Here is a 12908-nt window from a genome sequence, read left to right on the forward strand (position 1 = left end):
CATACTCCAATGAATTAGAATTATGTTGACCAAAAAGGGTATTCATTGTCAAATACTGCTGTTACTCTACATCATACATGCTCCATTTGCTGCCACAGAGGTTAAAAAGGGATTCCAGTTGCTTTAACAGAGTCAAGATAGTTTTCCAATAACAGTTTTCTGCAATAATGGATGTGTTCCGTATCTGTACTGTCCAATATGGTAGCCACTAGTCACATGTGGCTACTGAGCACTTGCAAGGTGCCCAGTGTGACTGAAGAGCTGAATTTTTCATTTTATTGGATGATCCTGAACCAAGACACCTGCCTTGCAGTCCTGGCCAGGTTATAATTTATAGCAATTGTATATAAAGACAAATGATTGTTTAGCTATTAGTGGTGCTACTGGTAAAGAACCCACCTGCCAATGCAGGAGACATGAGAGATGCGGATTTGATCCGCAGAAGAAGGGCACGGCAATCCACTCCAGTATTCTTGCCTGGAGAATCCCATGGACAGAGGAACCTGGTGTGCTACAGTCCACAGGGTCACAAAGACTCAGGCACAACAGAAGCAACTTAGCACACATGCACACAACCTTCTAATGGTAAGAGAGGAAAAGAGGGGAAAATGAATTTATAAAATAGTAGACAGTCCCATTCTCCTTTTTTGTTAATATATAAACCCTGCTTGTGTCTCTGTAAAAGCACTGATATTTAACTTCTGTGCTCCAGAGAAGAGAGCAGCTCTGCAGTCAATATTTGTTGATCAAAAAGGGCTGTCTACCTGAGGTCAACTCATGCTGAAATCTGAGCATCTTACCCTGCCCACATTACCTCTCCATCTTGGAAACTGGGACCCATGCTTGCAGTTTTTACCCCTGTCTCCAGCAATTAACACTTAGTATTTATTAAATACTTATTAAATAAGTGAGTAACTAACCTTGAAATTTCTCCACTCATTGCTCCAACATCTCAGAAAAGCCATTTGAGCTGAGTCTGGTGATCTGGGCAAATCAGAGATTCCAGGATCTGTGTCAATGCCAAGTTCATGCTACACTGCTGATGAAGTGTTCAGAGGGACTTTTGGTTCAAATTTCCTAGCTAACTAAAATAACATCATTGGCAGGCTTAGGGAAGGGGGAGGGTGGAGCGTTGCAGGCCAGGTGCGGCAAAGTAAGACCCTTCGGAAAATGGTGCTCAGGTCTATAATTTAACCCCTGGACGTTATGATACAACATACACAAAGGAACCAGATTCCAAGTGGTAGATTCTATCTCTTTTAACCAAATACAAGAATTCTCAGGTCTTACTTTTTAGGAAAAATTGTTCCCTTCAGAGAAAGTAACTAGTGCCCTAAGGGGAAACAAAAAGAAAACCTCGGAGAAAAGCAAGTCTGAAATTGGAAAACTAATAAAGAACTCAAGGAGAAAGGAAATATAGGTTACAAAAATTATATAGTCACAATGTATGTGGAGGTAGGGACAATGTTTGTTTAACCTTTCAGGGGCTGAACTAATGGTAGGGTTCCATGGTCCCCCTCTGTGCCAAGTCTTCTTAACTCGGTATAGCCCTAATTCCTCCAGAGTGCCATGGGGAACATTCAAAGTGACCATCTGTCTATGAAATCACCCTCAGAGAAATAAAAATGCATTTGGCAGGCACCCAAAACTATCACAGGTTCCCTACCATGATAACGAGTTTATTGGTCATTGCCAAGTATCCTTTATGCAGCCCTCTGTGAACATCAGGAACATTTTTTGCAACACCAAATTAAAAGGTAAGTATAGTTTAGATTAGAAATCTTGTATGCTATTTTTGGATGCAGAACTCCTTATTAATTGTCATAATACCATTACCCTTTCACTTTAATACGGCAATAAGAAGATTCCCAAATGAATCATTCAAAACTTCGCTTCAGTGAGCACACATGGAATGTGACTGGCTCCTGAGAGGTTTTTCCAGAGCTCTGAGGATAAAGAGCAGATCATTACCATGCAGCCTTTTAGAGGACTTGACTGTACTTGGGATGTAAAATTAGGAAAAGCTGTCCCTCCTGACAGTACAAATGATCCCTTCACCCCAGCCATCCTGTTCTCCTTACTCTTCCTTATGTAGGCTTTTATTTTTGTGTGCTTCCCCCGTCCAGTCTTCCCCACCACCTTCTGTGTTCTGCACTATGCAGGCAGTCCCTTTATCCTTCCCGGTCACCCTTTAAGGGTCACTCAAGTTCTCTCTTGTCAGACTGTCCCTAACTTTATCAACCTACAGGAATCCTTCCCACTTCTGAACTCCTGAATGCTTTATCGTTTCTACTGCAAGCTAAACTTCTCATTATTATCATACTTATCTTATTCTTTAATTCCCCTGGTGGATACTGATAATCAACTAGGTTTAGGACTTGTGGATATAGGCTCCGTCTCATGGTAGGGAGAGACTACTATCTGCCTTTTTAAAATTCTTAGTGTTCTCTGATAGAGGAATGGATACAGAAGATGTGGTACATACATACAATGGAATATTACTAAGCCATTAAAAATGAAATAATACCATTTGCAGCAACATGAATGGACCTAGAGATAGTCATCCTGAGTGAAGTAACTCAGAGAAGGAGAAGTATCACATGACATCCCTTATATGTAGACTTTAAAAGAAATGATACAAATGAACTTCTTTACAAAACAGAAACAGACTCCCAGACTTTGAGAATGAAATTATGGTTGCCAGGAGGCAAGGATGGGGGCAGAGTTAGGGAAACTGGCATAAACGTGTACATACTGCTATATTTAAAGTAGATAACCAACAAGGACCTACTACATAGCACGTGGAACTCTGCTCAATATTATGGATGGGAGGGGAGTTTGGGGGAGAATCGATACATGTATATGTCTGGCTGAGTCCCTTCGCTGTTCACCTGAAACTATCACAGCACTGTTAATCGGCTATACAAATAAATATATTTATTGTACATTTATGTGTATTGGCTATACCAATACAAAATAAAAAGTTTAAAAAAATAATCCTGAGTGTTCTCAATTAGTCACATTATCAGCTGATTGATGGGCATGAGGACAGGAATCTATACATGAAAAAGCCAGAAGCTTTAAAACGAGATTAAGTTGAACTACTTAATATGTGGTGATAAATAGAATCAAAAGAGAATATACTAAATGTGACCCCTGCAATGATCTTAATCAGTCAGATGATTAACAGATAATTTTAAAAACAGCAAAAAAAACACACACGAGTGATTGACTATAACGAATCTCTTAGAAAGATTTATTACAGCTTAGAGAGTCAAGAAACAATGAAAGAAATCTACTGTAGTACAGAAGGTGGGGAAAAGAGAAAGGAGAATATGAACAACTGAAAGGAGGTGGCAAATGAGCTGGCATAAAATTATACTTTCTATTTGATTGGCTTTTTAAGACATTCTATGTGGCTTAAGTACTTTATAAACAAGTAACAACTTTAAAATACCAACCAGGTGGGTGTATTTGTAGGTCCTAAAAGGAATAGCAATTGAAAGTATCTGGGATCTTCCATCTATACATAATTTTACTACAAGGCTGTCAACCTTTAGGATAGTCTTAAAGTGATGTGAACATTCTATACTATTATCAAGTCAGAAGTACATCTCAAACATTAATTGAATAACTTTAATTGAATATTCAAGTATTTGAGAGTATCAATTTTTAAAATAGCAACATGCAAGAAATCACAAAAAGAAAATAAAAAGATTTAGAGAATCAGCATTCCTGGTAGAGGAACAGCCTCTAGAATCTTTGTTCTAATAACTGTCCTAAAAGTGTTGGGTAGAGTAACTAATAAAAGGCAGCAAAGTATCACACAACATTGTCATTTTCAGAATTTCCTAGTTAGACCATCCTGTGTATTCTATCCCAAACTGCCCTGCTCTTACACAGCAGCTATATCCACATCCGCATTTGTTTCCGTGGATGTCTTCCTGATTTGGGAACGACAGACACAGCAGCTGGCTTAGTGCCTTGTCCACAGTACAGTGCTGCAAATACATGCACGCTGGGCTGAGTCTAAACCTCCAGTTTTCACCCTCCGATCGCCTCCAACAGTATCGTTACCCTCAGTGTAACTGCCACGTATAACGCAGCATCCTTATTCTTTCAAGAAAGCTCAAAGGACGGCACTCTCCCATTGTCACTACCCCCGCCCCAACCCCAGAAGCTCTGCTTGCTAAGCCTTCTTCTGTCCTCCCCATTTTAGTGACTGGCATCCCCATCTACCTGCTTAGTTGCTCAAACCAGAAAACTGCAAGTTAGCTGTGATTCTCTTTCTCTTCCTCCCCCATAACCAGTGGCTCACCAAACCTAGTAGATTCTACCTCATAAATCTTTCTAGTGTGAAATTATTTCTAAATCTTGGATCAAGTCATCACCTTCTCTCACCTGCAAAAAGGCTTCTAAAGATCTTTCTCTCTACGACAGTCCTGACCCAGTTCAATCTACTCTCCACAATGCAGGTTACAGACCTCTCTAAAATATGAATCTGAATTATTTTCTGCTTAAAAATCTATAATGTCACACCCATTAGGATGGCTATTATAAAACAATTAAAAAAAACAAACAGAAAAGAACAAGTGTTGGCAAGGATGTGCCCAGCAGCTGTGGAAACAGTGTGGTGGATTCTCAAGAAGTTAAACAGAATTACCACATGATCCAGTAATTAACTTCTGGGTATGTAACCAAAAGAAGTGAAAGCAGGAACTCAAACAGGTATCTGTACACCCACGTTCAGAGCAGCACTGTTCACAATATCCAAGGGTCCACTGACAGATAAGTGGATGAAAATAATGCGGTATATACATACAATGGGGTATTAATCAGCCTTTCCAAAGGAGAAAATTTTGATACATGCTACGATTTGGATGAACCTTGAAGACATTATGCTAAGTGAAATCAGTCACAAAGGAACAGATACTGTATGATTCCATTCATATGAGGTACCTAGAGTGGCCAAATTCATGGAGATAGAAAGTTGAATGGTGGTTGCCAAGGGCTGGGGAGGGAAGAATGGGAAATTATTGTTTAATGGGTACGGAGTTTCAGTTTGGGGAGATGATGGATGTTCTGGAGAAGGGATGGTGGTGACGGTTGCACAACAATGCAAATGTACTTAACGCGACTGAACTGTACTCACAGGAATGATTCGAATGATACATTTTATGTTCTGCATATTTTTTTCACAATAAAAAAGTCATGCACACACAAACATCCACACTGCCTCTCACTGGCTCAGGATACCGTCCAGAAATCTCAGGTGATTCACACACCCCTCAGGATTTAGTCCCAGTATACCTCTCCCCTTGCTAGTACACTTTCTCCTCCAGCGCCTAGTCATACTCAACCATGCTGGAGTTGGGTTCACACCACTTTGTAAGTCTTTACACAGACCATTCCCACTGTCGACCAGACCACCTCTTCTCCATTTGTAACATTTTTATTTTTCATCCCTTCTTGGTATCTCATATCACAATAAGAGATAAGAGCTGCCTGTAGCTGCCTGTTTGCTTTTCTGTCTCCCTCCCTACTAGCTTATAGTTTTATGATGGGAAAAAAGTCTCATCTCATTTGGAATTATATCTTTGGTACCTGGCACATGTAAATATTCAGTAAATACTACTGACTATATACATGTTAAATACATAAATGTAGCAGATAGGGAAGACTTTCTGGAAGCACAAATTTTACAATAAAGTATGTACTATACACAACTGGACACATACCATTCCTTCACAGGCATCTTTGAAAAATTCTATGTCTGTTATAAACGGTTCATCAAAAGGTTCAAATTCTTGAGATAAAATTCTTATATGAAAATTTTTTCACATAATATTCCAGTTTATTCTACAGTTTTTCCTGATGGGCAAATATGGTACTTTAAAAAAATCAGTTTGTTTTTTTAATACCATTGTATTTAAAGTCATATGCATATAGGACTTTCATTCCTTTAAAATTAGATCATTGAGAAATGTTAAATCAGAATCCTGAAAGTACTGATATGCTGAAAGTACTGATACGTCTGTCATGTTGAAACAATTGTTTTCTTGCCCATTGTTCTACTGTTTTGTGACAGTTTTTAAAGGAGGGATCAGCTTCAAAATATCATCTCACCCTGAAACCATATAATTTATGATTCTAAAATATCAATATTTATGACCATATAATTTTAAAAGTAATCACTTATACTATTTCATTCAAAGTGGAAAGAGTCTGAAACTAGCGATGCTACACAATGCTGTCAGGACCAATCTTCTAAGAAACGGCTTCGGTGAGTGCTTTCATCGTAGTTCTATAAACTAAAAGATTCTCGCATCTGATACGAAAAAACTATTCAGCAACTGCAGAAACATGCTGCAGAGGATCCCCGCGCCCTCTCTCCCATCCCTTGTCCTTTTCCCCACCTTTCTCTTCCTCTCTTTTCAAAGGACTGAAACCAGATAATCTCAGCAGCATCTAAAACCTGGTAAAAGTGCAAAGTATTTATTACTTAATCCCTGTCTGGATGTGATTTAAAAAAAAATTGAGATACAACTGACATATAACATTAGTTTCAGGTGTACAACATAATGATTCGATATTTGCATATACGGCAAAATGATCACCACATTACGTTTGCTTACCATCCATTACCACATATTTACAAATTAATTTTCTTGCGATGAGAACTTTTAAGATCTATTGTCTTAGCAACTTTCAACTTTACAATATGGTATTATTAACTATGGTCACCACACCATACGTTACATCCTCATGACTTATTTATTTTAGAACTGGAAGTTTGTACTCCTTTACCTATAAGTGAATTTGCTACCTGCACACAATGAATTACTACTTAGGAATAAAAAGGGAAAGTAACACACATAGCAATTAGATAGTCTCAAAAAGGTTATGAGTCAAAATTATCAGATACAAAAGGGTACCTATTGTATGATCCTGTTTATGCTATGCTATGCTAAGTCACTTCAGTCGTGTCCGACTCTGTGTGACCCCATAGATGGCAGCCCACCAGGCTCCCCCATCCCTGGGATTCTCCAGGCAAGAACACTGGAATGGGTTGCCATTGCCTTCTCCAATGCATGAAAGTGAAAAGTGAAAGTGAAGTCACTCAGTCGTGTCCGACTCTTCGAGACCCCATGGACTGCAGCCTAACAGGCTCCTCCGTCCATGGGATTTTCCAAGCAAGAGTACTGGAGTGGGGTGCCATTGCCTTCTCCGATGATCCTGTTTATATGAAGTTTTAAAGCAAACAAAATAATCTATGGTAACAGAACTCAGAATAGTGCTTCTGGTGAAGAGAGAAGGAAAGGCTAAGCAGTGGCATAAAGGAACTCTCTGAGGTGACAGAAATGTTTTACATCTGACCGAGGTATGCATTATACTACTGTATACATTAGTCAAAGCTGATCAAACCATGCACTTAAGATATATGCATTTCCCTGTATAAAAATCATACCCTAATTTTAAAAGAGAATGTCCTCTTCTAGCTCTTTTAAGACTTTTTACTACCAAAAAATACAATTCTTGGTCTCTGTTAAGTACTTAGGATTTTATAAATTATGTTATGATTGCTTACCTGCAGTGTGTGTGACTTTAAACTTACTCATGGGAAAAAAAAAAGCTGGAAAGCATATATCAGAGAAATCATGGCCTGAGATAGGAAGGAGAACTGGCAATGGCAGAGATTTTCTAGTATTTTTCAACCTACCAGGTCTGAACATGCTTTATTTTACAAAGTACATTTTTTTAAAAGTCCTATGCTACAGATTTATAGGTCCTGCTGCTGCCGCTAAGTCACTTCAGTCGTGTCTGACTCTGTGCGACCCCATAGATGGCAGCCCACCAGGCTCCCCCGTCCCTGGGATTCTCCAGGCAAGAATACTGGAGTGGGTTGCCATCTCCTTCTCCAATGCATGAAAATGAAAAGTGAAAGTGAAGTTGCTCAGTCTTGTCCGACTCTTCTCGACCCCATGGACTGCAGCCTGTCAGGCTCCTCTGTCCATGGGATTTTCCAGGCAAGAGTACTGGAGTGGGGTGCCATTGCCTTCTCCTACCTGCTATGAAAGAAATTGTTGCTTTTGTATCATCTCAATATATTACATAGTCAGCCAAACCATTTGAATAGAAACTGTGAGTACAGCTATAATGAAGCACTTGGTTTTATACTTCTTTTTCATAAATGTTGATCACTATCAATAGTAGCAAAAAGGATTCCTGTTTAGGCAGCCTCATCACAAATATATCCATCTCCCATGTTTAATAATAAAATTACTGACAATAAAACCTTTTACTGGACTTTATATTTCAAGTCCTAGCAGGGACACCTAACCAGCTCACCAATAAGAAAAAAAGAAAGAGAGGGTTTAACTGACTAAGAAGTCACAGGATAAAACAAATAGAATAATACTTCATTTGCATTTTAACAGCCTTCACACAATCCACAAAGTAAGCAGTTTCATTAATTCCCTTTTTCTGATACATTATTTTCTCCTCCTTTTGGAGAAATCAACACAAGCAGTCACATTCACATGAAATTAGTCAAATGCTAAAGTCCAGCAAACCTTGTGGACCACTCACCTGATGTTGGCTATGTGCTGCGGCACGTGCTGATGCTGAAAATGGTCAGGCCACGGATGATGCAGGCAGAAGGATGGAGAGGGCTGAAGACAGCACGTTGTCTGATAAACAGGTGAATGGTTTGGACAGAGAGATGCAGAGTACTCTGAGTGTGGCTGCATGCAACAGGAGGCCAAAGCAGGAGGTGCTGCAGGGCCAGCCTCGGGATGGCACTCTTGGTGACTGTCATGGGGAGTCAAAGGGTGATGGTATGGGCAAGGATGGCAGCACTGGGGTAACACCGGAGGCGTTCTTTGGTTGTCTAAAGGCAGAAAGGATGATTTAACAGTGCCATTAACTTGCAGGCATCCATTTGGACTCACTTTTGTTCTGGGTGCTTCTTTGGATGCGAGCTGCTGGGCTGCAGGGTCTCCATCACAGGGGCTGAGGGGAGTAGGGGTGGTAGCTCTGGTTGCGATGCTGCCATTGCTCAGAACCATAAAATCGCTGTTTCCGTTGCTCATAGCCATGCTCCAGTTTCCTGACCCTAAGAAAGAAAACGATATAAAATCAACCACTTACAGTCAGGCAGACAATTATGTAGGAAAGACAGGAAAAATATTTTAAAACAGCTCTTTGAAAACAAGGGTTCTTGCAGGAGTTGTGAAAGCATTAGCAGAAGCCCTGCCACGCGTGCAACAGAACCAGCTGGTAAGTTAGCCCTCCTCTTGTCTCCTCCCAGCCACACCAGGCAGAACCCCTCTCCTGTCCCATTGACCACTTCCTCCCCGTGTGCTTAGTCGCTCAGTCATGTCCGACTCTTTGCAACCCCATGGACTGTAGCCCCAACTACTGAGCATGCTCTGGAGCCCGCGAGCCACAACTAAGACGAGATGTAATCAAATAAATTAAAAAAAAAAAAGAATTAGAATATTTTAGGATGGGGGTGGGGAGGTGGTAGAATAGAGAGGGGACTTCCCCGGTGGCTCAGATGGTAAAGCGTCTGCCTACAATGTGGGAGACCTGGGTTCTATCCCTGGGTTGGAAAGATCTCCTAGAGAAGGAAATGGCAACCCACTCCAGTATTCTTGCCTGGAAAATCCCATGGACAGAGGAACCTGGTAGGCTACAGTCTATGGGGTCGCAAAGAGTCGGACACGACATTTACTATTTACTTCACCAATATCATTCTTTAGCTTTTCAATAATATCATGCTTGAGGTGTTCTGATACAGAAACAACAGGCAAAATGAAGGGCGAAGGTGATTATTCGTGAGGGCAATTAGTTGTGTGGATTAAGATAATGTGAATAATCTTAAGAATGTCTTACATCTTTTAAAAATGTCAAGGAAATATGATTTCCCGTCTAAGTCACTTAGGTCTTAGAATAAGAATAAATAAAAGAAAATAGAAACCAATCAGCTAAGCTAAGAATTGTGGCTACCAAGACATCAGATGCAAAAGTTTTATCCCCTAAACAAACAAATATAATGCTAAAAAAAAAATAATAAATGTAAGTTGTCATGATCTTATTAACTTGTTTTCTATGTTATGTCCTATAGGGTAGTATTGCTTGCATGTAAGAAAAATAGTCCTATGGCTGGGATTTGCTTCAAATGAGATTTTTTTATTAATTTTTTCCCATCAAAGGGTCCAGGCCTTAAATATAAAGGAAAAATTAGTGTTCAAATTACCAGTAACATCTTTTTCTGCCTGGTCAACAAACAAAAGCAAAAACAACCTTCTTTCTTACTTTACCACCTTCTGACCAACACACATACAAAATCTGGAAATGCAGTAAGAAAAATGGGTCATCAAATGCTATTGGTTTATTTGACCTACACATGATGCCAAGAATAAAAAAGAAAACCATTGTTTGGCTCACTAACCCTTCTGGCACAGCATTCTTCTCAGTAGACAAAACAACTTCAGGAGAAATCTCTCTCCAGTCCCTCCCCACCTCTGGCAGACACACAGGTACCAGAAGAAATCATCACTCATGAGGACGATTCCTATGCATGTTTTCACCCAGATTATAAACTACTCAAGAGGGACCTTTCTGAGCAGAGAATGCCAGAACAATGCATAATGTTTCAATCTGAATACTAATACCCAGAAGACACTCTTTGTTGTGGTGGTTGTTCAGCTGCTAAGTCAAGTCCAACTCTTTGTGACCCCATGAACTGCAGCACACCAGGCTTCTCTGTCTTTCACTATTTCCCTGAGTTTCCTCAAACTCATGTCCATTGAGTCAGTGATGTCATCCAACCATCTCATCCTCTGTTGCCCTCTTTTCCTCTTGCCCTCAATTTTTCCCAGCATCAGGGCCTTTTCCAATGAGTCAGCTCTTTGCATTAGATAGCCAAAGTACTGGAGCTTCAGCTTTAGCATCAGTTCTTCCAATGAATATTCAGGGTTGATATCCTTTAGGATTGATTGGTTTGATCTCCTTGCTGTCCAAGGGACTTTCAAGAGTCTTCTCCAGCACCACAGTTCGAAAGCATCAATTGTTTGGTGCTCAGCCTTCTTTATGGTCCAACTCTCAATCAGTACATGACTACTGGAAAAACCATAGCTTTGACTAAACAGACGTTTGTTGGCAAAGTGATGTCTCTGCTTTTTAAAACACTGTCTAAGTTTGGCACAGCTATTCTTCCAAGGAACATCATTGTTCAGTTCAGTTCAGTCGCTCAGTCGTGTCCGACTCTGCAACCCCATGATTTTAGTGGAAAAGATAAACCATTTATAAATATCAAACATATATATAAATCAAGTAGATGTTACTTCTCTCATCAGCCTTACCATCACTTTTGAAAGTGGTCTGCCAGTCCCAAGTTCCTATTGTAATGACCACTGAGAAAGATTTTGAATTGTAGTAAAATGCCCTGTCCTTCAGTTAAATCACTCCAGGTATAAATACCCACTAAAAAACATCTAAATGATATCCCCAACACAGAGCATTTGTAGTTAAATGTATTATCCAACTAGTGGGAAGACACTGTAGATACTGGTTAAGAGCCCTAAACTGATCCTGGAGGCACAGACTCTAATTTTCTCTCTTTCTTAATCTGCCATCTCAGCAATATCTGCGCCCTTAAGTTTCCATTTACTGAAGGATATATCCTTTCTTCTGTTGTTAACAAAACAAAAAGCTGTGTGCAAATGTTCTGAAAATGATAAAACATACTAATCAAGGGCCATCTAAAAAGGCACTGGACTTCATAGAAAGTTAACTGAAATTTAAGATGTTTATTTTCACGGCTAAGTGAAAGACCACCTAGAAAATGTAAGAAGTAATCACTTGATGAGATAAAAATGTAGTCATTTCTCAGCATCAGAAACTCTCGTACAAATGCTCTAGAGAAATCACGGAAGGCACATGCTTTCTCTTGCCTTTACCCATGACTCATGTTCCCAAGACTCCTCTATGGACCTCAGCCAAGCTACTGGAGCTGATGAGATCTGCTGAGAAAATCAGGACCTCCTCTTGGCCCTTTTATCAAGACAGACAGACAGAATAGGAATACTCTTTTCTGGTCTACTGATTTCTTCTGACCATACTGCTGCTGCTAAGTTGCTTCAGTCGTGTCCGACTCTGTGCGACCCCATAGACGGCAGCCCATCAGGCTCCCCTGTCCCTGGGATTCTCCAGGCAAGAACACTGCAGTGGGTTGCCACTGCCTTCTCCAATGCATGAAAGTGAAAAGTGAAAGTGAAGTCGCTCAGTCGTGTCCGACTCTTTGCAACCCCATGGACTGCAGCCTACCAGGCTACTCTGTCCATGGGATTTTCCAGGCAAGAGTACTGGAGTGGGTTGCCATTGCCTTCTCCGTCTGACCATACTAGGTGGGTTAATATCATTTCAGAGAGTTTATTTTGGCTTAATTCAATCAGTCCTACTGCCGCTAATCATAGGTATCAGGTGAGTTAGGCTAGTGAGAAGTATCTAACAAAAATCCTCAAGGTTTTCAAGTGAAACTGACCTTCAGACAGAGTGACCTCAACCTTGAATGCTCGTGAAAGTACCCTGAGACCCCCTCTAGACGCTCCAAAATGTCTCTGTTTCCCTGTCTTCTCATTGACTCTGTTTCTCATCAGAAAAAATAATTTCTCTTTTTCTGTGTAACAAGAATGACAGCTATCATTCTCTCTTATTTTTATTGCCAAAGCATCATTTTGTAGTTACATAAGAGTTAAATAGATTTTTGCAGGTCAGCCAAAGGACCTAATCACGATTTACAACATTTTTTCTAGCGGTGTGGTAAACTGCAGTTCAAGTGCCAAATAACTTACTTACAAATGAACTTTTGGAACATAACTTGTTTGGTAACTTGGAGACTT

At 40.1% G+C, this 12908-nt stretch overlaps 1 protein-coding gene across 8 annotated transcripts in view; it reads right to left on the reverse strand.

Annotated features, from left to right (window-relative positions):
• Positions 1-12908, reverse strand: part of DISP1 (dispatched RND transporter family member 1) — a 227440-nt gene that overhangs the window by 54766 nt on the left and 159766 nt on the right. For 4 of the 8 annotated variants that reach the window (XM_070385465.1, XM_070385467.1, XM_070385466.1 and 1 more), the window contains one exon: positions 8590-9115. In XM_070385465.1, the coding sequence (XP_070241566.1) occupies positions 8590-9115 (526 nt within the window). Of the gene's footprint in view, positions 1-399; positions 580-920; positions 8566-8589; positions 9116-12908 lie in introns of those variants that run through there. The other 4 variants (XM_070385470.1, XM_070385468.1, XM_070385469.1 and 1 more) reach the window with 4 other exon arrangements.

The sequence above is a fragment of the Bos mutus genome, chromosome 16 (genome assembly GCF_027580195.1).
Source record: "Bos mutus isolate GX-2022 chromosome 16, NWIPB_WYAK_1.1, whole genome shotgun sequence".
Classification (NCBI taxonomy): domain Eukaryota; kingdom Metazoa; phylum Chordata; class Mammalia; order Artiodactyla; family Bovidae; genus Bos; species Bos mutus.